Raw genomic sequence first — 26,630 nt, 5'->3', positions numbered from 1 at the left:
TGCAGCTTTGCTTGTAATCCAGTCAGAAGCTTCAAAAAGGTAATGTGGTTCGGGGGGGGAACCCGCGGACAGGCACAGCTTGGCCGAGAGTGCAAGCTGGCGAGTATCCAGGCATGGTGGCTGAGCATCACACTGGTACCGACTGCCCTACCCATAGTCAGTCAGTCATGTCCAGGCCAGACCTGATGGTGTATTTTGCTGCACCTTGCTCATCCAAGATCAGTCACTGTAATGTGACTGGATGTCAGAGATAGCTGGCAAAGTCTCTGCACACTTTATTCCATAGTGTGAGTGAATACCCACCCAGGAGGCAAGATGTATTCACGGATCCTAAGGCAAGGCATACGGACCAAACCATGAGCTTTGCAAATGTTTCTATGGGCTTTAACTCTTTAATCAGGGGAGTTGTTGGGAAGGCATCTCGGTTTGTTTGGCTAATGGATGCCTGCCCTACTAAACTCTCTGGGATGGGTGTTGAAGTAGAAATTCTGGGACTCTGGAATCGGATAAAACGATTGGATCAGTGTCTGCCATAGATGTCAGGCCCTTCACGGGACATTGACTGGTAGTGTTGGTCTTACTTCCGTAGGTGGCATTGGATGTGGCACCAGCCTTGAAGCCAGAGAAATTGCCCCAGATCTGAATGACTGACTGGTGTTGTGTCCAGTGGAGCAGTTGGTACTGGGGATGGATCTGCCAGTGGCAACCAGACTGGCATCCACCTCTGATCCTTGGGGCCTAAAGGAGCTCCAGAAGGACTCGGGTGAGGCACCAAAACTTGTATCCATGACCAGGCAAAAATCATAGATATGGTGCGGCGTCACCGTCCATTGCAGATTAGGCTGGACCTGCAGCAGAGAAAGTGTCTGTTCCCGGGCAGGACCTGCCTGGAGGTGCTTGGAGCATTGTGCGATTTCCAAGTGATGGGGGGGGGGGGGGGGGGTCGGGGTCGCAGGACGAAGGAGAGATATTTGGATTTAGTCTTACCAGAGACTCTAGATCTCCACCAGCCACAGGAGTGAGAGCGAGCAAGACTGCTTCTTTGACTTCCTAAGTTTGGTGACAGCAAACTGGCCTCTTGATAACGAATGGCCTTCCTATACATTTTGACAGAGCACTTGCATGGCTCAGAGCCCTGTTTGTTGGTGTGGCACCAGAGACAGTCATCATGGTGTCAGTAACTGACATCTGTAGAATACATGAAGAACATGGTTTGAACCCAGTTTTAGGGGATGACATGCTGCACACTATACGATTTAATTTTTTTTTAGGGAACAACTTGTCAGGTATGACCGGTTTTGAATGCTCTGGATCTGCATCAACAGGTGCGGAAAGAAGGAATCGACGTCAGCATGTGGAGGTGGCGTGTATATATAGAGGCATTGAAGCCATATATGGGTGGGGACAGTTCTGTAGCGGACCTCATTAACGCCACCTACCAACACGCAAGGGAATTGTTAAAAAAGTTTCTGGATCCAGTCTGCCACCTGAGGATATTAACAGGGTGAGGAATATGTACTAACAAGAATATAACTCTTAATGAAAAACCCATAGTTTAAAATTGTTGTTACTCAGGTACCTTTAGTTACTATTGGTCTGTATTTACCCATCGAAATAGCTGACAATCTTGCAATTTACCAGACTCCTTTGTTTTATGTATTCAACATAATTTCAAGCAAATAACCACAATAAATTTACTTTCTGGTGTACATTTAGGGCACTCTCCTTCAAACAACAATGCTGGGTGGCGTAAACAAAATATTTTACAACACTCCAGTGCCCAGGTAGGCATGGACACGCTCGACAAAACTGCATAAATATGCAGAATGAGCGAAACCAATGCAGTTGAAGCTTCTTTTGGGGGGTGACCCACTTTACAGACAGTACTTTTTACATGGATGGCTCTGGTGCGCAAGAGTGATGATGCTCATTCCCTTTATGGCCATCAGAATTTCCTCGTCACTGAAGTACTTGACAGGACCGACAATTGTGCACTGCAGAAATACAAATTTACTCCCTGGGTTTCTCATTTAATATCTCAGGTACAGTTCCTTATAAGTTGCTGTACTTGCACAATTTGAAAATGCAGGATACTGAATGCAGAAATAATACAAGTATGAAATTGATTTGTTCAGGATCCTGGTTTTTTGCTGGGTGTACAGATGAAGGCTTGCCAAATAACCTTGTATATTGAGACGCAGCAACGTGATACGCCGGGAGACAGAGAATGTAACATAATATCCCAGACAACATCCAACTTAAATTTAAGCCTGGCAACAGCTAGTGACAGCAAATTTAGATACCCAGCGAAAAGATTTATTTCACTTTTCCTTACCCTATCTATACAGAAGAGAGACATGGAAGGGAGCAATGAGAGGTCCAGTATGTTGCACATTCCCAAATCTGCAAAGTTCAAGAAAACGGTGCCCTAGTGACTCGCTCCTAATGTTTTTTAACACCCTGCAAACAGCAGCGTTCCCTTCACACAGCAGCAGGTCCTAGTGGTGATGTGGCTCCAGGCCAGAACTGAGGCAGTGCATGTATATGCTGCAGGACAGCAAGTTATGGCAGATAGTCCGAGAAGGCCAGCTGGCCTGAACATGGGAGTCCCTCAGCGCAGGGCCTGGTAGAGGTAGGCAGACGTGAATGTGGCATTTACCGCCAGGCTCACTGCAAGCATCACACGAATGAAGGTGTTCCCAAAAAATCCTAGAAGGACCATAAAAGGATAAAATGTTACATTTGGTTCAAATGGTATCAAAAAGTGGCAGTCAAAGTAGAAGGCAGAAGCAGATCAGAACAGACAAAATCATGCTAGCACTAGAGCAGATCTACACCATACTATCATCACTAGACACCAACATTTATGAGAAAACTACCCCAACAGTGGTTCCTCGGTATTAATAATCACAAACTGACAGTCAGCCCTTACTGTTGCAGAGATCTTTCTCATGGTCAGAGGTCACAGAAGTGCCCTTTTCTGACATGAAAAAGAAAAGTCACTTACTTGAAACACCAGTTCGTTATCAATGGTATTTTGATTAAATTCATAGACCCCGATTAGTCTGGCACACACACTAGATATCAGAATGCATAGGAAGTTAAGAGGAGAAAAGCCTCTCTAAAAAAAACATATGCCAATGAAAATTATAACTTTTACTCAAATTGGTAATCTTTTAGAAATTATCTAAATGAAAAATCTTCTAGACCTCCATTACAAAATTAGAAAGTGATATAAAAAGTTGCCATATTGTCTAAAAATGTTTTTTCTTTTCCTCATTTGTGTGACCCGGTTCCTTAAGCCTCAAAATGTAACAATTGGAATAATTTACCATTGATGTCCTGGGGACAGAGAAATACTGGACCCCAAAATTAAATGACAAACTGCCCTTCTTTAGCAATTATCTTGCAATGCTAGCGAGGCAGTACAGTCCAAGGTTCACCCAAGTAGGTGTTTCAAGTTAAGATACTTCAAATACAGAACAGCATCTCAATACTTATTAGTAACGGATTGTCCCTTTAGTGCTAACATCTCTGGATCTGACCTTTCATGTCTTATCTTGCCTAACCTTTCTCTTTAATCACTTCTAATACAGGTATCTATCCACATTGAATCAAATCTGCTGTAATCATCCATGAACTAAACAAAAATAACTGTTGGTCTATGAAGAATGCAAATACCCTGAGAATGCAAATACAGCCTAAAGAAATGGCCAGATCCCGAATCTTCCATATAGTAGCAACAGGAAACTCTCTGGCAGGCACTGTTGCTACTTTAACGCCTGGTGGGCCCCCCATCTAAAGGAACAAGTGTATGAGGCTTCAAAAGGGCAGGGGTCTGAACATGATGACTTCCAGGTCAAAGATGAACCTTTGGAAGCCTTGCACAAAGCCAGCCACAATGCTCAATGCCACCACAAGTGTAGTCCAATGGGCTGCATCGTGCACTTGGTCCGACTCACACTTCAGTAATCCAGAAACACACGGGTGTAGAGTATACATTGTCTCTCCATACAGATCAAAGAGAACCTGTAGGTACAGAACCCATTTCAGGGAGTGCGGGTGTACCTTTTGCACTGGGCGGGGGGCGGAGGCCACATAGGTACGTCTCCTTGAAGGATAATGGTAACTAGTTCTGTCTCTTCACAATAATCACAAGGCCAGCACCTCCAGTTCAACAGAACCAGGTAGAGAAAGCTGTTGCTGCTGTATGAAAGACATGTGCGCTTTTGGCGTCCCCTAGACCAGAGCACTACTCTGGAGTTTCAGGTCATTAATCATGTAAAATGAAACAGTTCCTTGCCTTTAAGACTAGTTTTATTTTTATTTTTTTTAAAGTTGTTTATTCAGGTTAGCAAGTCAATGACATTACAGTTGTTTACATTCATACTTCCATCAAAAAAAGTATGTTCTAATCAAATCAGACACTGTAAAACAGTAAGTAAACTAATATTGATTTCCCTTTACACCCAAATCCACTTTGGAAGAACATAAACAAAACGAACGATGGTACAAAAGGAAAGCATTAGATAAAAAACTTATTGCTCTAGTAATGGAGGAGCAAAACCTACGAAGGAAGCATCTCGCATTTAGTATTTGTGTACAGCAGCAAAAAATACACATATAGATCTGACTGTGGTACGGTGCAATAGGCGCAGGACTACACATTGTAATATACGGACTCCGGGATAGGCATTTCGTGGCAATACACCCTCTAGACAACGAGGCTCGATCTCAATCCCACCACCCACAGAAGTCATCAATGAAATTTGAAAGTGCACAGAGCCCAGCAGTACAGGTGAACACATTCTCCCGCCAAAGGGGGAAGACCCCGGCACTCAGCTGATTTATACACAATACACATTCGATTTGAAATTAATCATACGTACTGCAAGTACCAAATCGTAGAGAGAAGAACCAATTCCCATGGGGAGTTTCACAAGACCAACAAGTGTGAGCTGTGAATTTAGTTTAATAATTTTAAAGCACAGAGCATATCATCTTAGCATATTGCATCAAAAACTTAAACAGAACATCAGACAGAGAAGAATGTATCCCTCGTTAACATGTATATCCCAAGTCTTGTAGTTCTTATGAATGCTAAGTTTTGACACGTAGAGTGTTCTCTCTGAAACAGCCAACGCGCGTTTCGTCACCACCGTGACTTCCTCAAGGCTTCAAATATGATGTTCATAGAAGTATTGGCGATGGCTATGATAGGCCCGATTCCCTATGTATCACCGAGGTCCCCAGGGAGTAATCCGATGAGTCCAAGCCTCACTGTCCCCTGTGATCGCAAAAAACGTGGCTATAATTGTCTTTAAGTCTGTAGTGAAGCATATTATGCTTTGATGGGGCCGTCTACAACCTCCAAGGTTCTGTCAAATGTACAGATCCCATAAGCCAGACGTGGTATTACACAGTTTGGTAGAGAATGCACCCAAGAATTTTAGAAACACTGGTTTTTAAGATCCAGAAGTACTGAATGTCTCTTGTCGTTCGAGCCAAATAAAAAACGGACGGTCACCAGCGAGCTAAGTCTGCTCTGCTGTTCTTCAAATCTCCCGTGGATACTGCTTAAGGAGCCATGATAAGGTCCTGTAGTGTGGGTGTTACTTGGTTGGAAGCATTAGATCTCACACTTGGGTAATGAGTATAGTAGGCTTTATTACCAATTAACAGAATATATCTGCAGGGAGAGCACCGGGGAACATCCGACAGAATCGCGAGAAGGAAGCATCTCGCATTTAGTATTTGTATACAGCAGCAAAAAATACACATATAGATCTGACTGTGGTACGGTGCAATAGGCGCAGGACTACACATTGTAATATACGGACTCCGGGATAGGCATTTCGTGGCAATACACCCTCTAGACAACGAGGCTCAATCTCAATCCCACCACCCACAGAAGTCATCAATGAAATTTGAAAGTGCACAGAGCCCAGCAGTACAGGTGAACGCATTCTCCCGCCAGACAGTGTCAACCCATATCATCAGAGACCTCTCCAGACAGCGAATGTGTGGAATTAGGGGAGCTTGCTCTTTCTCGCGACCACTGTAGGAAAGGCTCCCAGATGTCTCTGGGCCGGGAAGCAGTCGGCATCGTTTCCCAATAGCGTTCGAGTTGCGTGTTACCATATGTCACATCCTTCACCCACTCAGTAAATTTTGGCAGTGATAGACGACCCCAGCGCACCGCCACCTGTCTCTTGGCATAAAGGAGCAATAGCGCATGTAGCTTCCTATTCTTTGGTATAGTATCTTGAACATACCCCAGCAACCCGAGGTGTGGAGATGGCGTATCTGCTCTGAGTAAGATTTGGTTAATAGCAATAAAAAGGTTTGACCAGTATTCTTCTAGCCTCGGGCAGCTCCATGCCACATGTATAAAAGAAGCATTTTCGGATCCGCATTTCCAGCACGTATCGTCCTCCCTAAGACCCATACGGTGTAACGACTTTGGTGTACGATAGTACCTATGTAAAAACTTGAAATGCACCAGTCGCAACCTATAGTTAGGCGATAGTTCCGTTAGCTGTCTGCAGCAGAAGGCCCACTGGTCTTCGGACAAGGGATCTTCCAATTCCTCATTCCATGCATGCATGGAAGAAGGTACAATGACAGGGGACTGTTCCTGCATACAGTTGTATAACCTGGACACGAGATTTTTTAGAAGATGCCTTCGAGAGCAAGTTTTGTAGCGCCTGGAGCTGCGGGGGTTCTTCTGGAAACTGAGGCCACAGTGCTTTACAGGATTCTTTGAGCTTGTGGTAAGTGAAGAGGTCAGAGAAGGACTCAGGTGGGTCAGCCTCTCCAGAACCGGGATCCCTGAAGGTGCCATTGGGGTAGATGTCGGCAAATGTATGCAGGGGCTCCCCCCTAATAGTGACGTCACCCCCTCTATCTTGTAGGCAGGGCATCATTGGATTGCCTCGCAGGGGAATGGCTGGCGCATAAAGAAGTGGGAGTTTTGCCCTCTTCTGTAATTCCCGCCACGTCCACCGGAGCATGTCCACTGTGTCCACGTCTTGTGATGGACGAGGCGCCTTCCCGTATAGTGCTACGCTCAGTGGCGATGGGGCAGCGACAGCCAATTCTACCGCAACATGTGGCTGACAAGGAGTGGGAAAAACCCAAAAGTGTAGAAATTGTGCTTGCGCACATAGCGAGTATAGTTTCATATGAGGGACCCCAGTCCGCCCTGCCTTAATGGGAGTGTAAGTAGCGCCCAAGATGACCTTGCCTGACCACCAGCCCAAACCAGCGTCAACAGTAGTGATCTTACTCGAGCGTGAAAGTGTGCAGTCAGGGGTATTGGGATGTTTACGAATAGATATAAGAATTTTGGAAGGACCACCACTTTTGCTAGGGCTATTCTCGCGACCAAAGACCGGGGGAGCTTGTTCCAGAGTTCTATCTTCCCTTCCAGCCAGTCCACCGCTCTGCCAAAATTCAGAGTCCACAAATCTTGCAGGTTGCGACTGATCCAAACCCCCAAGTATTTGACTGAGTCAGGTTCCCAGCGTAGGGGATAATCACATAACACTTCCGATGTTGTATTTGTCAAGGGGAATGCGACAGATTTGGACCAGTTGATGGATACCCCTGCCAGACCCTCGAAGCGGACGAACTCCCTCAACAGTGGGTTTAAGTTCACAGCGGGGTTGGTGACATACAGCGTGACATCGTCCGCATATAGGGAAATCAGCAGGCTGTGAGAGCTGAACCCTATACCTCTCGCTGTGTGATGTTGTCTGACTCTAGCCGCAAGAGGCTCCATGGCTATAGCAAAGAGTAATGGGGATAGGGGGCACCCCTGCCTAGTCCCACGGGAGATGTCAAATGGCTGGGATACAAGTCCGTTTACACGCACTCTTGCCCTGGGAGCGTCGTATAACAATCTTATCAAGTTGATTAAGAGGGGGGTGAAACCCATCCTGCCGAGGATCCTAAAAAGGTAGGGCCATTCTAGCGAATCAAACGCTTTTGTAGCATCTAAGAAAATGACCGCCGCCTGTATGGAAGGATGTAAATAGTGCAAGACTGAAAATATCGTTCTGAGGTTGTGCGATGTGGCCCGGTCAGGGATAAACCCAGATTGATCAGGCAGTGCCACCATTGGTAACAAGGGCTGTAGCCTGTCCGCGATGATTTTAGCGTAGATTTTAGCATCCACATTAATTAGGGATAAGGGACGGTACGAGTCTAATACTTGGCAATCCTTGTCCGGCTTTAGCAGCGTTATTAATGCTTCGCGCATCGAGTCGGGCAGGGATGCGGTCTCCAGGGCCTCGGCAAAGACAGAGTGGAGTCTGGGGGCCAATTCTTCGACATAGGCCTTGTAGAAGGCTGTCGTCAGACCATCTGGGCCCGGGGCCTTGTTTGCGGGCATACTTTTTATTACCCGAGCTATATCCTGGGCAGTAACTGGGACATCCATATACCGACGATGGAAGTCGTTAAACCATACGATGGCTATTGAGTCTAGGAATTCGTCTAGGGATGCCGGAGTAGTAGTCTGTCTGAAGGTATATAGGGTCGAGTAAAACTCTGCAAATGTGTTAAGAACTGCTTCCTGCCCTACAATGAGTTTCCCCTCACTGTTTTTAATGGAGTGTATATAGTTTGACTGTGTGCGTGGAGATATGAGTCTCGCTAGGGTTCTGCTTGGTCTGTCCCCTTCCCCGTATGTGCGTGCCTCCGCTTGTTTGCCAAGGAATTTTACCTCTCGTTGCGCCTCCTCATTGAATTTCATCAGTTTAGCCTTCATCTGTACCGCTAACTCGGGTGAAGGGTCACTGCAGAAGCGCGTGTCTAACTCTTTTAATTCCCTCTCCAAAGTGCTTAGAGTATTGCGGATTGCTTTTAGGGCACCTGCCTGTCTAGAGATGCACTGGCCGCGGACCACCGCCTTAAATGCATCCCACAGGACGGCCTCGGCAGTGACCGACCCTGCATTGTCTTCAAAATACTTCACAATGTCTGCTCTTATTTCTTCAGTGAAAGTGGAGTCGGTAAGCGTATGGGGGGGTAAACGCCAGGAGAACGCACGAGTAGGGTCATCTGGTACTTTTATCTCCAACAAGCAAGGGGCATGATCCGAGAGCGATCTGGCTGGAATGTCCACCCCCACCACCCAGGAAGCCACATCTGGTGACACCAGCCAGTAGTCCAGGCGAGACCAAGCCGCATGTTGACTCGTAATGCATGTCCCTACAGTGTCATTGGGGTGCCTTGATCTCCACACATCAGATAGTAGACCCTCTTCCATTATATCCAAGATAGCCTGACGGGCTCTAGTATGCGTAGGCCTCACTGCGCCTCTACGATCCAACGCATCATTAAGCACAACATTGAAGTCTCCACCCAGGACAACTGTTGAACAATCTAGTAACATGATCTGTGCCCATACAGCTCTGAAGAATTCTGGGTCATCCACTTTAGGGCCGTAAATGGCCGCCAGCACCAGTGTTCTCCCCTGAAGTGTGCCATGTGTAATAACGTATCTACCCTCCTTGTCTAAGATAGTGTGGTGCTCTTTCCAGTCTAGCCCATTACGGATGAGGATCGCCACCCCTCTAGCGTAATTAGAGTAAATGGCGGAGTACACCCGTGCCCATCTTGAGTGTTTCAGTCTGGGTGATGGAGCGGAGTTGATGTCTGTTTCCTGTATAAAACATATATCCACATTATGCCTAGAGAGGAACCCATGCATTAATCTAGCCTTTTTGTAGTCCCCGAGTCCTCTAATGTTCCATGTCAATATCCTAGCGCCTACCATCCCACTTCGCACTCTGCATAATATTTACAGTGCTGCTGCATAGCTTAGTATATACCAACCAGGATGCACCACTTGAGCAATGATAGAGCATAACCATATCACGTTGTGTGAAATCATTTCCATCGTACCAGTACTTAAGTAACTTTAAACTTCCCAACTCCCTCCCCCACCCCCCACCCGCACCAACCCCCCAATCAGGTTGTGGCAAATCCCCTCTGTATACACGCATAGCGTGTTGGCAACCTAAAAAAAAAAACAGTGGGAGACACCCCATGGGGGCGTGGTGCTCCAAGCGTACACCCCTGTTTGCACAGGATGGCTGCACTATAACAGTCCATCCACGTCACCAGTGCTGACCACCTCACACAGTTCACAACTTTCACCCTGGCGGAGCATTATAATGTTGGCTTATTCCAGCAACAAATCACCAAAAAACAGGGGCAATATCTCCGCGCCCTCTCATAATCCAAAACAGGCTCACCAGAGCAACTTTAGGTGTAGAGGAGCTTCTATCTGAACCTCAGAGTAAGACAACCTGTACATATTCGCAATGTGATCAGTCATTGTCACCCAGATGTCCGTCTTCCTCCCCTAATCTTGGTGACCTCTTTCTCGCCCCAGAACCACAGATATGTTTGGCAAATTTCAGTGCCGATTGGGCATCTGTGAAATGATGTGCGGTACCCTCATGCATCACCCTTAATTTTGCTGGATATAGCAGGGAGTACTGGACGCCAGCTTGAAGTAGCAGTTTTTTAGCCGGCAAAAATTCTTTCCGGGCGGCCTGCACCAAAGGAGTAAAGTCAGGGTAGAAGGAGATGTTGTTGCCTTTGTGCGTGATTTTACCCTTCTCTCGAGCCAGGCGTAAGATAAGGTCTCTGTCCTGAAAATTCAGAATCTTAGCAAGAATGGGGCGCGGTGCCTATCCCACCGGCGGTTTTTTCCCAAGCGATCTGTGCGCCCTTTCGACCGTAAATACCTGTGAGAGAGCTGGGTCGAAAATTTCGTGGAGCAGGTCTGACACGTACACCTCCATTCTGCCAGTGTTCGTTGTCTCCGGAATGCCCGTGATGCGAATGTTAGATCTTCGAGAGCGTGCTTCCAGATCATCAGTTTTAGCCCCGAGGAACTCCAGCTCTTTTTCTATATTTGTAAGACGTTGTTTGGTGTCCTGTCCAGCACTCTGTGTGCCTGTTTTCTAGGCAGTCCAGCCTGGTTTCGTGAGCGTCTACCTGTTTTTTCACCGATTCCAGCTGTGAGGACATGGCGTCAAGTTTGGTATCTATGCTTTTGAGGCTCGATCTAACCTCCATCATCAGTGGCCTGAAATCAATGTCCAAATCAGCTCCCTGTGAGGAAGACTCCGCCGATTCCAGGTCTGCCGCGTTTTGTTTGGCCTGGCGCTTTTGTTCGAAAGTAAGTTTGGGCTGTCTTGCATCATTTTTCGCCCCCATTGCGACGCCTCAGGCGTGTTCACTTTCAGTGTTTCACTACAGGCGTATATACACCAATGCCTGTTAGCTGCTTATCTATACGGCAGTGTCAAAGGCCGCACCTGGCCCCCCAGATGTACACCTCCTACTCCTCACGTACACTGCCTAGCCGCAACAGGGCCACCAAGTGCGCAGGGTTTGGTCTCGGGCTCCACTAGATTTCTCAGTGGGTTGTATGTCAGCGGCGGAGCACCCCTTCTCTTGGACACCAGGCCAGGGCAGGACAGTCGCAGATGCCTTAGTGCCCAGTCCTACAGAGTTGGCTTTGCACACAACGGTAGTCCCGCAGCGTCCACACCCCTGCAGGACCCAGGATTAGTGTACAGTACTGCAGCGCTGCCTCTGGTGTGCCATCACACAAGTACCCCGTGAGGCCTATGTCCTGGCCCTGTTGTGCCTTAGTTATTTAACTCACACTGGTGCCTGCAACTTCACTCAGCCTGCAGCTAGTGAATGTGTCCGCCACTCCGCCCGCACATATGCGGTGGGGCAGGGTCGGGTGCAGTGCGGTCTTCCCAGAAGCGGCGCCGCGTCCCAGGGCCAGTCTCCGACCAAGGGGGAGTGTCGTGCCTGCGCTCCCCGCTCTAGTCTTCGGGTCTCAGATCGTGTGAGGGTACCCTCCGGCGGCAACCGTTTGCGTGAGTCTTTAACATTAATTTACCGGCTCTCTCCGCAGTGTTTTCGCTTCAATGCGGGCCAGCTCCTAGGCCAGACCGGGGAGATCTCTCCCCCGGCCAGCCTCTAGCCGAGCACTGAACCCCCACACAAAATGGCGGTCCCGCCTTCAGGGCGCTCCCAAGTTAGGCCCGGGGGAGATATCCGCGACTACGCTCTTATCAGCCGGATATATATAGACTGGCGTTGCAGCCTCAGCGTATTAGTGTCCCACCGGTGCCGCTCAGAGGTGTTCCGCTCTCGCACCCTGGCTTGTACGTCGCGACACGGGGGTTACCTTCAGGCCCTTCGATCCCCGGACCGCAGTAGCTGTCCTCGCTCGCCCCAGGGCGGCAGGCTTCCGACTCTATGTCGACTCGGACAGGATGCCCAGGGTCACAGCTCGGCTTCCTCCCATCCGGCAGCCTCCAAAGTTCGATCGGTGAGGCACCAGGGCTTCCGCTGTCAACTGGTGTGCAAATCGGGACGCTGTGTGTGTCCGGAACAGGATTTTTGCAGGATTAATGAGTGCAGCCGGCGGAGCTCACTCACAGAGCGGCCATCTCGCTGCCCGGTTGGCCACGTCCCCAAGACTAGTTTTTTAAAATGTATTTTACAACTTATTTTCAAATAGTTTTCATGATACAACAGAACAACAGCCATGACATCCGATAATACTGCACAATGCTCAGCCTTTTTTCATTGTATAATCCCATCATAAGATACTTTAATTGCATATTCTCATCCACACTCCACTCAGGTACATATAATGGCTTGAGCAACCAATGCAACGCCTTCTTGGGCAAAGATCAGTATTATACATTTTTAGTAACAGTCTCCACTTCTCTCTGCTATGGCTCCCAAAAGTCTTTCAGGCATGCTTTTGGGTGCACTGTTTCACAACACTCGTCCATTGCATACTACAGTATGCCATATCCTGCACCTACTTTGCAATGGTAGGGGCCTGGGACACATCCACAGCACCACCACCCTCTTTTTAGCCAACAGTAGGGCCATGAATAAGAATTGGCACACCTTACAGAGTATAGCATCTACTAACCTAAATACACCATCTCAGGAGATGGAACACATCTCAAGTTCAGTCACCCTGCTTTCGGACTCAAGCAGGTCTGCCCAATACTAAAAAATGAGGGGAAAAGTAATTGCAATGTGTAGGAAGGCCACACTGATCTCTCTGCACTGTGCACACTTCACAGGGTGAATTAAGCAATGGGCTGATGTATAGTACAGATGATGTAAAAGCTTGTAAACCAATGTATGTCTATAGTTAAAAGTGGTCTAAGAAAACTACTCTGGGATTATCTGTAGATAGGTGGCTTGGAGAGATAATAAATATGTTATCCAGGTGTACTTCCTACATTGTTCTATGATGTACATTTTGGAAGCTTGGTTGACCCTAGTCATCTTCTTACACCCTCTTTTTGATAAATGACATAGTTAAAAGGCACCTCATTGACCTTTGCTCCGAAGTATCACCAGCATTTTTCTGATAATGGCTAACACAGGTGCACATTCCATGCTTGTTTAGCTGCACAATCTTGTACTACCGCTGTGTGTACTATTTCTTAGTGCATAAAATATTTTAAATGATTCAAAGGGACACTGCAAATAAATAGTCAAAGCGGGTTCAACTGTTTGGGACGAGGGAAGTTGGAGAATACTGAACTCATCTACTGCTTTAATTGGTGGTACAACAAAATTGCCAATGAGGTATCCACACATTTATTTTTAAATTCTTGTAAGTTTCTAATTTTACATTAGGAAATCGGTCAGCCAGTATCTCAATTCCCAGTTTGTTCAAATAATTCACAGAGGTTTGTTGAAGCAATGGGAAAAGTAGAGGCTTGCAGGTTATACTTAAGAGGGGCGAATAAGGAACATCTCCCATATACTCGGCGATTTCCAACCATGCCCAACACCTAATACCAATCACATCTACATCATTAAGACATGCCATTGGCCACCTGCATACTTAAGTTGAGATAGAGTACGGCATAGCTAACGTCTATTACACCTTGACATGCACCAAAGAGATAAAGTTACTAAAACAATTCTTAGCATGGTGTGAGATTAGATGATAAAGTTATAGATCAGGGACTGCAAGTCCTCCTCTGTTCACTAGCTGAGTTAAGACTTCCCACTTGATAAAGGGAAATTTGCCATCTGAAATCAGCCTGGTCAACCGTTGCGACTTCAGAAATCACTAGCAATTCATACAGGAAGTAACTTTAGGTAATATGACCTTTCCAATAATACACGCCCAAACATCGACAATAGGCATTTCAACCATTGCTCGACTACAGCTTTGAAATCCTTTCGGGTCACCTCAAAATATTTCTTTCTTCACCAAATCCACTGGGTCTCGAATTGAACACCTCAATACTTCACGACTGGCCTCCACCTAAGTGGGTATTCCCCGACCAATGGAGTAGCACTGTCTGTTAGTGGGAACAATTTTGACTTGTCTCAATTAATTTGCAACCCCGGGATTCTGATTATTCTAATTAGGTCCCTGATTATAGGGGCTACATTAGTTTCTGGATGTTGGACATATAACCCAATATCTGTGTATAAGGACACCAATCGGGTACCAGATTTGATATACATCCCCATCTGTGAATGGAACTTCAGCAGGCAACAAGCCAATAGGTCAATGGCCACGGCAAAAAAAAAATCTATGGGGACTGTGGACACCCCTGACGAGTGCCCATACTGTTGAAGTAGTTTTGCACCTTGAAGAATTTTCTGGATTCACATACATGCTGCGCTAAATTTCACATCTAATGTTTGGGTCTGGAATTTCCTTTCATAAATTTTTTTAAGAACTCACCTACCAGACAGCGCAAGCTGTCTGGTTGCAGGAGACCTGCATGGAGCTTACCAGAAACTACTTCAAGCCCGCCTATTGCTTACCATTGGTTGGATTTGTCACTCATTTGCTTGCTTCTTACTCAATGGTTTTGCTTTCCTCCTCTTCTTTCTCCCCTGGTGCATAACCACTTTGCCATCCCTTTGATTGGCTGACTTGCACACTTCCCCTGCTCACATATAGGGAACTTCGTTTTCCTATTTTTTTTCCGTATTCTTTCAACGCTCCAGAATGCACGTGTTTTGTAGCTCTCCATCATGTACTATTCCTTGCTCGCACCCCATTGCACCCGATACTTCATTACAGAATGAATGAAATTATAATACAGCACAGCTCTGCAAATCCAATCACCCCAGTGCCCATTTGGAGGTCTGTTGTTAGCAAATACCTTTTTATCTGTACTACAATTAGATGTACAATATACCTGCTTAAAAGGGATTTCAGCTAGCCCACTTCATCTATTGATCAGATAATGACAAAAGAAAACCTCCCCACAGCGAATGAACCCCGGCTGGGTGCGGATATATTATGGCATATATCTAACGAATACCATTCTGGACAAGTCACGTGTCTTTCTTTCAATACATTTAACACTGTCCTTTGTTGTGTTTTAGTCCTGAGGAAGACCAGACATGATGTATAGTCGATAACACTTGAACACGGGGTCAAAACGTCAACATTATGTTATGTCCTATATCAGCTAATCTTGGAAATATGTGATGGAGATATAAGGATTAACCTGAACAAAACCGGTTTTGGATATTTTGATTATATGTGGTTCCAAGGTCTCATGTCTGTGTATGTGATCACTGGTAGATTTTGATTTTCACTATGTACATGTTAATGTGGTATACTGTTCTTTATGTTTTCTGGACAGACCCTGAAAAGAGAAATATGTAAAGATATTGAATATGCTACTTACCAGTATGCATCTGTTCTTGGCATGTAGGGCTGCTGACATTCATATCTGTGCATAGATCGCCGCCTAGTGTTGGGTCCGGATGTTTGCACGTTGTTGTCCTGGAAGAGTCTTCGAAGTATCCTGGGATAGGTGACTCCTCCCCTGGACTACAGTGCGCATGGGCATCCTCTCCATCCTCAGATTGTTTTTCGCCATTGTGGCAGTGATGGAGTAGATACAGAAAGTGATGACCATGCTTACAGTAATTCTGAGAGCTGCAGCTGCTACAGGCGCCGGGGAGGAGGGAGGGCGATATGAATGTCAGCAGCCCTACATGCCAAGAACAGATGCATACTGGTAAGTAGCATATTCAGTTCGAGGCATGTGGGCTGCTGAATTCATATCTGTGCATAGAATACATAGCAGTGCCCTCTATTAGCGGCGGCTACCAGTGCCAGCTGCAGCGGTCTGAAAAAGAGTTTTGAGAACAGCCTGTCCTACAGCTGCCTGCTGTTTTGATTGCACATCTACACAATAGTGTTTGGTAAATGTATGTGTAGTGGACCAGGTGGCTGCTCTACATATATCATGCAGGGGAATGTTTCCTAGGAAAGCCATGGAGGCCCCTAACTTACGTGTTGAGTGGGCTCGTGGGGGAATCGTTAATGTGCGTTTAGCCTTTTGATAGCAAATTTGAATACATTTAACGATCCATCTGGCTATACCTGCTTTGGAGATAGCGTTACCTTTGTGGCGTGGCGCAAAGGCAACGAAAAGTTGTTTTGTCTTCCTAAAGATCTTAGTCCTGTCGATATAATACATGAGGGCTCTCTTCACATCTAGTGTATGGAGTGCTCTTTCTGCGACAGTTTGTGGGTTTTGAAAGAAAACAGGCAGTTCAATAGTTTGATTCATGTGGAACTGCGATACCACCTTGGGCATGAATTTGGGGTTGGTACGTAGTACGACCCTGTTGGCGTGAACCTGTATAAATGGCTCTTGAACGGTTAGTGCCTGGAGTTCACTAACTCTTCTTAAAGAAGTGATCGCTACTAGGAAAGCTACTTTCCAGGTAAGAAATTGAAGCTCGCATGAGTGTAGAGGTTCAAAGGGTGGACCCATCAGGCGTGTGAGGACCAAGTTGAGGTTCCACATTGGAGCCGGTGGGAGGCTTGGTGGAATGACTCGTTTGAGTCCTTCCAAGAATGCTTTGATGGCAGGCACTCTGAATAGAGAGAGGTGCTGCCTGGTCTGCAGATAGGCTGATATTGCGGTCAAATGGACACGTATAGAGGTGTACGCCAGATTGCATCGGTACAGGTGTAAGAGGTAACAAATTATGTTTTGTATGGATGCGTCTAGCGGGTTAATGTCATTATTATTACAATAAATGATGAACCTCTTCCATTTGGCTGCATAGCAATCTCTGGTAGTGGGTCTCCTGGCCTCCTTAATGATGTCCATACAGTCAGGTGGCAGGTTTAGGTAGCCAAACTCTAGGACTTCAGGAGCCAGATCGCCAGGTTCAGCTGTTGCGGATCTGGGTGCTGAATCTCTCCATGGTTCTGCGTTAAATGCGCGGGTTTGATCCGCAGCCTTTGATGCGGCACCACGGAAAGTTCGAGAAAGGTGGTGTACCACGGCTGGCGTGCCCACGTTGGAGCAACCAGGACGAGTGTCAGTGAGTGTTGTCTGAGTTTGCGTGCCACCAGCGGTATCAGTGGTGCTGGGGGAAAAGCGTACGCAAATCTGCCGGACCAGTTCATCCATATCGCATTGCCCTGCGACTGCGGATGTGGGAACCTGGCGGCAAAGCTTTGGCATTTTGCGTTTTCGCTTGTGGCGAATAGGTCTATCTCTGGATGACCCCACTGCTGGAAGTACGGTTGGAGTACTGATGGGTGTAACTCCCACTCGTGCATCTGGTGGCTGTGTCTGCTGAGCAGATCCGCCATCTGGTTGTCCTTGCCGGGGAGTTGTTCTGCCATGAGGAACATGTTCCTCTGAATGGCCCACTTCCACATGCTCTGAGCCAGATGAGACAACTGTGGAGAGTGTGTTCCTCCTTGTTTCTGTATGTAGTACATGGCGGTCATGATGTCCGTCCGGATCAACACGACTTTGTTGCACAAGTGTACTTTGAATGCCTTCATTGCCAGGAAGATTGCCATCAGTTCCAGAAGGTTGATGTGCATCTTCTTCTGTTGTGTTGTCCATAGTCCCTGCACTGTGTAGTGGAGTACATGAGCTCCCCATCCCTGGAGAGACGCGTCCGCTGTCAGTATTATTTGTGGAACAGGCTCTTGGAACGGTCGGCCCTTGCAAAGGTTTTGTGGATTCCACCAATGCAGAGAGTTGTATGCCCGACCGCTCACCAACACTAGGTCTTTCAGCTGTCCTTGAGCCTGATTCCACTGACGTGCTAAGCACTCCTGAAGCGGGCGCATATGTAGTCTCGTGTGTGGGACTATGAAAATGCAGGAGGCCATCATGCCTATCAACTGCATGAACACTCGCGCAGGAAGGGAGTGTTGGGGTTTGAACTTGGAAATCAGCATTTGCATGCTGTTGATCCTCACTAAATTTGGCTGAGCTGTGGCCGCCAGAGTGTCTATAGTCGCACCTAGGTACTGTTGTACGTGTGCGGGCTGGAGATGGGATTTTGGGTAATTTAGTGAGAATCCCAGACTGTGAAGGAGGTGAATGATGCGGGACATGTGGCTGGCACATTGCTGGGCTGACTTTGCTTGAACGAGCCAGTCGTCCAGGTAAGGGTAGACGTGTATGTGCTGCCTCCGTAGATGTGCCGCCACAGTAGCTAGGCACTTTGTGAAAACCCTGGGTGCTGTTGTCACTCCGAAGGGAAGGACTTTGAATTGGTAGTGCTGCCCCTGAACAGTGAACCTGAGGTATTTTTTGTGTGAGGGGTGAATGGGTATGTGGAAATACGCATCCTTGAGGTCCAGTGTGGCCAGGAAGTCTCCCTGCTTGAGCAGCGGGAGGACTTGCTGTAAAGTGAGCATGTGAAAATGCTCGGAGAGAATGTAGCGGTTCAGGGGTCTCAGGTCTAATATAGGTCTGAGTGACCCGTCCTTTTTTGGTATTAAAAAGTACAGGGAGTACACCCCCGTACCTTGCTCGTGGACGGGTACGACCTCTATTGCGCCTTTTAGTAGCATGCTTAGCACCTCCTGCTGTAAGAGCGTTAAGTGCTCTGAGGACATAGGACGGTGTTTTGGAGGTATTGTGGGTGGAGTTGAGGTTAATTCTAGGCAGTAACCGTATTTGACAATGTCTTTGACCCACCTGTCCGTGGTGATGGAGTTCCACGTGGACAGGAACCTTTGTAGCCTTCCCCCGACAGGTGTTATGTGGTCGGGAGGAAGGGAGAGGGCGTCGCTGTTTGTTCTTGGGGGAGGACCTGGTGTTGCCGTATCCGCGTCCTCTGCCCTTTGTGCTTGAGCCACGATAACCACCCCGGGTGTTTTTATCGTAGGAGCTTTGTGTGTTTCCCTTGTTGTAGGTTTGCTGTGACCCCTGTCCTCTACCTGCTCCTCTATTTCCGGGGCGACGAAAGGAGCCGCTCCGAAAGGACTGCGTTTGAAGAGCCCCCATGGACTTTGCAGTGTCCGTGTCCTTTTTTATTTTCTCTAGGGTGGCGTCAACCTCCGGCCCGAATAAGTAGTCGGGGTTGACAGGCTGGTTGAGGATGTTATTTTGTACCTCAGGTTTGAATCCGGAGATTCGCAACCAGGCGTGTCGTCGCAACATGACGCTAGTGTTTATGGCTCTGGCAGCTGTATCTGCGGCATCCAGTGCACACTTGATGGATGCATTTGTGAGGAGTTGTCCCTCCCTGATGAGGATCTCTGCACCTTCTTTGAATTGGTCATGGAGATGTTGGAGTAATTGTTCTAGTGTGTCGTAGTGTGCTCGATCGTAGCGGGCGAGGAGCGCCTGAGTATTGGCAATGCGCCATATGTTAGCTGCCTGGGCCGCAACCCGTTTGCCGGAGGTCTCTAGCACCTTGGACTCTTTGTCCGAGGGAGGAGCATCACCTGTTTGCGAGTGTGCCCGTTTGCGAGCATTCGCAACTACAATGGAATCTAGAGGTAACTGGCCTCTAATGTAGGTAGGGTCCCCAGGCGCCGACCTGTATTTCTTGTCGATTCTGCGGTTTATTACTCTTGCCCTGGTGGGTTCTTTGAAGATGTCCTTTGCTGGTTTGAGGACACCCTTTAACATGGGTAGAGTTTTTATATTCCTTGAGTCGGCGCCGACGTCGGCTGCTGCAAGCTCGGCACCGAAATCTCGTTTGGTGCGGTCGGCGCCGACGGGTTTTGCTGGCGTCGAAGGTGTGGTGGGCCTCGATCCGACCAGCGTCACTTTCGGTTTCTGGTGAACCAATGCAGCTTTCGGTTTCGTAGAAGGGAAACCAGCCTTTTGGGGTAGTAATGGCTGCCGCTGAATGTCCGAGGCCGGGCCAGAGGGCGGGGCCGAAGAACTGCGGGATAGGTCTTGGGTAAGGCCCGAAGGCGATCCCTCGACCGGAGCCATAGACTGGCGCACTGGGATATCCTCAGTCTGTACGGGTAGGCCTTGCTCGTCACCGGAGCTACTCTCTTCGGCCCCTAAGGCCTCATTGTAGTCTCCTACCTCGGTGTCGGCTTCATCTCTGGAAAAGAGTCGTTCTTCGACGTCTTCCGATTCGGAGTCGTGTTCGGAAGCGGGGCTGGAGGGTAGGTTCTCCACGTCTTCGACATCTTCGTCTTCGGCGCTGAAGATGTTGGCTGGGGCCGGTGCCGCTTGCTGCGCTTCGAGTCTCGCTGCTCGTCGATTCCGAAGAGTCTTCTTGGATCGGAATCGGGCACAGGCCATACATGTAGATTCGTCGTCATCCGGTGAAAGGCATTTGTTGCACACCGGATGGACGTCGATATGGGGATATTTCGCATTGCATACAGGACACCGCTTGAATGGTGTCCTCGATTCCATCGTCGATGACGGGTCGATGGTCAGGTAAAATGCGAAAAAGTTGGTTCTGGAAGTTAGTAAACTAACAATATACTATCGATACCGATCGGGAACAGTACCGACGCGAACTAAAGGCCTTTTGGCCTGGAAAAAGTTTTCCCTAACTTGAGTCAAGATAAGCACATCCGAACCCAATGGCGGAAAAAAACAATCTGAGGATGGAGAGGATGCCCATGCGCACTGTAGTCCAGGGGAGGAGTCACCTATCCCAGGATACTTCGAAGACTCTTCCAGGACAACAACGTGCAAACATCCGGACCCAACACTAGGCGGCGATCTATGCACAGATATGAATTCAGCAGCCCACATGCCTCGAACATATATATATGCGTGTTTTGATATATGAAAAATAATATATTTAAAACAATTCGATGTTTGTGTTGTGTCAGTGGATTTAAGATACTAATTTCTTCAAAGATTGGTATTAGAGTCAGATGTTAAATGGATTCATTTATAGGCCCTTACAGTTATTAATGTTTAATGAATAACATTATTTACAATTCCTTTACCCGACAGAACTGTTTGTAGTTCTTAACTGTATACAAAGACTATCATTTCTTGGAACAAACTATGTACTGTAATACTCCCATTTCTCACTGGAGTTTTGGTATATTCATCTTGATTAACTTGCATCCATTTTGAACAGAGACGCTTTCATACTGAAAATACAACACTGGTGCTCTGAATTTAGTCGGGGATATTTGTTTGGACATCCTGATAAACAAACGCTCCAGAAATAAAGAGCACTGGACATGCACGTTTATACTGAAGTGGACAACAAGGCCCCCCTAAAATGTCCAATGACTATATTCCTGCACTCAAAGTATGACTAAAAGAAAGCGATCACAATTTATAGCAGTGAAAAGAGTAAGTGTAGATGGACTCAAAGGAAAAGGGAAGGGAAAATATAAGTCAGCTTCATGATACCCTTCAGTGGCAGCAACACTTCTCTTAGCAACATAATTCTGAAAGTTAATTATAGAGGAACACCATCCTTTGTAATGGAGACATATTCACTTCGACTGTCCATAAATGCTTAAAATATTCCTTTTATATATCAATTGACCTCATCTAGGACTTCCAAAAAACAAGAACCAAAGTCTTTAAATTGTTTGGAAGTAGTTCAGACTTCTCCAGTGGTGCTTTAAAAAAGTAAAAGAGACTGTAAAGCACAGGCAGTACCTGCAGCTATAATGTCTAGAAGGATTCTGACTTTACCAAAGCGCGAGTGATTCGTTGATGTACACGAGTGCCTCAGTCAGCTTGCCTGTAAAGTCTGGAGCGCACATTTTTCCCCAACCCCATTTTGTGCATGAAGTAATGCCATTGTCCTCCCAGAAAGTAATTTTTTAGGCAATACCTAGTTTTACCCTTGCAATTCCTTTAAATGTGAGGAGCTCTAACAGAACTCCATTGCCTTCCAATGAAGGAAAGGATTATATTCAAATGACTATGTATAGGTTTCAGAGCAATTCATGAAAAAAGCCCCGTTTTCCTGCACAAGAAATTCAAACACTACATACCTAATAATAATTAATAAGGTCATGAAATCCACTGAGCGCCTCCACCCCACACCGTAGTAGTCGGTCTGAACCACGCTGGGGCAGGATAAGGATAGTTTTGCAGTTGGTACAACAGACTGGGTACTGAGATCATCTTAAAGATGGCAGATTGGCCGCATAGGGATAAAAGCAATAAGGACCAAGACCTGACCTCGGTCTAAAATTCGCCCTAGCAGGTAGGCTAGATTGCAGTTCACGAGACAGCTGGGACGTGTGTCAAGTACACTCCGAGATATTGAAATCAGTCAAGATAACCCCGTAGCCTAATCTATATACCCGGATGAGCCCTGCAATGGCAACAGTACTGACTTGCCAAAGTTCATGAAGAGCCGGAGGTCTCACTAAAGATCTGCATGATTCTCAATATCCGGGGTCCCGAAATTGCAGTGTCCATTATAAAGAACACCACATTGTTGGCATACAGTGCTATTCGCTGCGACACCTCAATCGACCATTCAAAGCCCCTTACGCGAGCGTCCACCCTTACCCAGGCAGCCAACAGCTTCACGACTAGCGCAAACAACAAGGGAGACAAGGAACAACCCTCTAGTGCCACGCCGGAGGGGGAACGGAGTAGACATCTATCTGGCCACACAAATCGAGGCAATCACGTCTGTATACAATAGCAGAACATTGGAAATAAATCTGGGTCCCATGTTAAAACGCTGGAGAAGCGCAAACGAATAAGTCCAACTTACAGAATGGAAGGCCTTATCAATATCCGCTAATAGTAATGCTGCAGGTCTCCCTAAGCGATCTACTAAAGCCATGGCGTTATGGGCAGGTCATATGTTATGACGAGTGGCACGGGAGGCATAAATCCCGCCTGATCCGGGTGGATTAGATCTTGCATGTGTGGCAACAGTCTATTAGCTAAGGTCTTTGCAAAGAGTTTGACTTCAGTGTTCAAAAGGGATATCGGGCGCTAAGAAGAATTAACCTCTGGCGGGCGTCAAGGCTTAGAAAACACAACCATCTCGGTGTGCCTCCAGTCTTGCAGTTTACGCATCTGAGTGCAGCCTGGGTTGCACCCAGCAAATGAGTACAGACCTGTTAAGTAAAGGCTCTGAAAAATTTGCTAGAGAACCTGTTGGGACCAGGGACCTTCCCAGGACTGAGTTCTGCAAAGGCAGCAGTGAGCCCCTCCACCGTTCCAGTATCGCCCTAGCTGTTGTGGACAATGACTCTGGAGGTACTGCATCTATGAACTCGCCAATTTGGGTGGCTGCAACACCTTCTTTTTTGGCGTATAGGGTCTCATAATATCCAGTAAATCTTCTAGGTACCACATCCGGACCGGATAACAAAGCTCCCCAAACAACACGCAGAGCAGAGACCTGGGGAAAGTCCAGAGAGACGTCTTGCTGAGTCTATGGAGTATTTTCCTGGATTTGTTGTCCCCACTACTATATGAGACTCTGGCAGGCCCGCCATGCACCCTTTGCCTCGTCCAAGAGCACCCTCTCATACTGTTGCTGGACCAAGCCTAGCTGCCATCGCCCCACCCCCTTCGCCGCCACCGTATGTCTTTAGCTTCAACATCTGGACCTCCAACTGAGATACCTACTTGAGCACAAAAGCGGACACCTACACCTCTAAGAGTGCGTTTCATCGCATCCCATTATACGATTTTGGAAGAGGCAGTCTCTGAGTTGAGGGAGAGATATTCTACCACTGCGTGATGCACGTGTGTTTTATATACCAGGTTTCGCAGATTCCATGGCGAGAGTCTCCATCGAAGGGGGGGTGGGGGAGGGACGTCTGGGACCCACATGAAGCCATAGAGTTACTGGGGAATGGTCCTACAAACCTCTAGGTAAAAACATCTACACCGGATACTCTATGTATTTGGCTAGCCAAAACCATCAAGTGATCTAGCCGAGAAAAAGAACTGTAGACTGTAGAATAATACCTAAAGCCATGCAGCTACAGCTCCACGGCAGTTCCATGGCCTCTGCCGTGGATCGCAGCCGGGACGCCCACACCTCACCTCAGCCCACCACCTATCGTACTCTGGGAACATATTATTGCAATCTCCCCCAATAATAGTCAAGCCACTCGGCAGTGTTACCCAGAGCATTAGGATGCGATAAAGGATTGTCCAAGTGGTGGGGGGGATTTTGGTGGACAGGTATGTGTATTGACATCCTAAAATGAGAGACTCCCCATAAAGTGTACCGGTCACAAAGACATATCTCTCCTGCATATCCACCCAGGTCTTTGGTGACAGAAAGGGGACCCAGCGATGAATAAGAAGAGCCACACCCCGCGACCCCCTTCACAAAACCAGAGTAGTATGCTTTCGTGAACCCAAATCAGGCCAGACATGGGACTTTAGATGCAAGAAGGTGCGTCTCTTGCAGTAGGAGAGGGTTTGCCTGTAGTCGTTTGGCCTGGCTGAGCACAGCCCTACGTTTTACTTTGTCTAGGACACCGCAAAAGTTCCATGTTAGAACACAGAGAGTCATCTGGCAGGACATACGGAATCTGCTTAAGCCATTTGGGCCAGAACTCGAATTGGCTTGGTTATATACGGACAGGGTTGAAGCCAGGTGGGCACTAGGATTGTGCATAACAAGTTTAAACAGAACTGTGTAACAGAACCTCCCTACCCTCCCCACACCCAAATACCTCCGTAACATTGAAGTATCTGTCGCGGATGGAGCTGTAGGAATATTTTAGGTCTAAATTTATCTGTCTCAGAACAGGCACTTTCAGTAATATGTCAGGCCAATTGACATTGGCAATTCTGGTTTGCTTCGTTTTGTTGCTGCACCAGTTTTTTTTTTTTTATGTTTGTGTTTTTTTCATGTAGAAGGCTTTTTAAAACTTTAGTCCAGACTCAAAATGCAAGTCAGGCATACTGGCTTAGCCATAGCTTGTTTAACGTTTTTGCCAATGCTGTTCCCTATCAACAGCATCGGCAAAGCCGAAAGGTCAGTTAATGCCACTCAAAAGCGAGAACTCCCTATTTTCTCTATGATAAATAGTAATATCAATACATCTTGTCTGGTTTTGTCTATATTTACTATTTAATAAAACCATGTCCCTACCACGGACGCCTTGTTTGTTATGGAGGGGGTGGATACTTCTCACCATCTCCATTATCTACATGGGATAGAACAGTCCTTTCCTTTCAATGGTTCCCTTTTAAGGTCTTGGTTACTTAATGGTGCATGCGCTGTCTGTTGCCAGACCGTGTTAGCGTACAGTGGGCTCAAACTCCGCCCTATTGTTGATCCGCTGGTTAACTTCAATGCCACTCATTTGCTTGCTTATTCATTAGCTTGTGTGGGCTTTCCCTACTTTTCTTCTGTTTGCCCCTCCCCTAGAGCATTAATGCATTACTTGTGTCCTTCCACTGCTAATCTTTCAGGCACTCCTTTTGAGGTCTCACCTAATTTGCTGTCTTTTGCAAGGCATAGTGTGGGCTAACCAAGAACATACAGGGGCTTGAAGCCTGTCCACTGCTTACTAATGGTTAGCTTCCCAGTCAGTCACTCATTTGCCTACTTTTTCATGTACCACCTGGTCAATCTTGTATTTGTCCCATGGAGCATTGCCCCCTTACCATCACTTTGATTGGCTAGCGTCTGTGCTTGCTTTTCAAGCACTACTTTTTTCTTTTCGGTTAAGCACTCACCGAGAGTGCATTTTTTCCATCTGGGGGATCTCGTGTGATTCTCTCTCCCTGCTGCTCTGTTATACGTGCGCTTCTCCACGCCCCTTCCATTTTGCACTTGGTTACCTTCCCTACCTCTGCTGCTTTCTTGCTCATGTGCTTCTCACCACCTGCTCCATGTAGCTTCTCCTCCCCACCTCACGTGTTGCTTTTACCGCCCCCCCCCCCCCCAAAAAGAAAGGACAGAAGATACACATTTTCATATTTTTTTCCTTTCTAGTGACTGTTCCTTTTCTAGTTGTATCCCATATTTATCTACAGATCTGTTTAGCCGGATGTTTGAAACTGTGATGTCATCAGGTGTGAAAGGGATGAAGGGTCCCTACTTTAGGGAATCGGTGTTGAGATCTCCCAATCTTCCCCAATTCCTCTGGGGTCTTGAAAAATACCTTGTTCATACATCTCTCCCTCTTAGAAGACTTTCTACTCTTCCTCTTGGGGGCCAGGTATAATTTGTGGTTGCAACTCTACATGCTCCTCTTCATGGCCTGTTTTCCATGGGTCTCCAAAGCACCTAGGTGAAAAGATACATCTGAGGAGCAACAAAAGAGCTTGTAGGACATTTTCCAGATCACAAGAACTTTTCAGGTAGGATATAAGTTTTCAAAATATTGGGGGGTGGGGGGGGGG

At 47.1% G+C, this 26,630-nt stretch overlaps 1 protein-coding gene across 1 annotated transcript in view; it reads right to left on the bottom strand.

The window, feature by feature from the left end:
* Window positions 1-1,633: 1,633 nt before the first annotated feature.
* TMEM201 (transmembrane protein 201) overlaps window positions 1,634-26,630 on the bottom strand; it is a 293,795-nt gene continuing 268,798 nt past the window's right edge. The window contains exon 11 of the mRNA XM_085609763.1: window positions 1,634-2,709. Coding sequence (XP_085465889.1) covers window positions 2,612-2,709 — 98 coding nt within the window. The 3' untranslated portion in view covers window positions 1,634-2,611. The remainder of the gene's footprint in view (window positions 2,710-26,630) is intronic.

Source organism: Triturus cristatus, chromosome 1_2 (genome assembly GCF_964204655.1).
Source record: "Triturus cristatus chromosome 1_2, aTriCri1.1, whole genome shotgun sequence".
NCBI classification, from domain to species: domain Eukaryota; kingdom Metazoa; phylum Chordata; class Amphibia; order Caudata; family Salamandridae; genus Triturus; species Triturus cristatus.
Note: the sequence above shows the minus strand (reverse complement) of the source record. Positions and strands in the feature narration are given on the sequence as shown.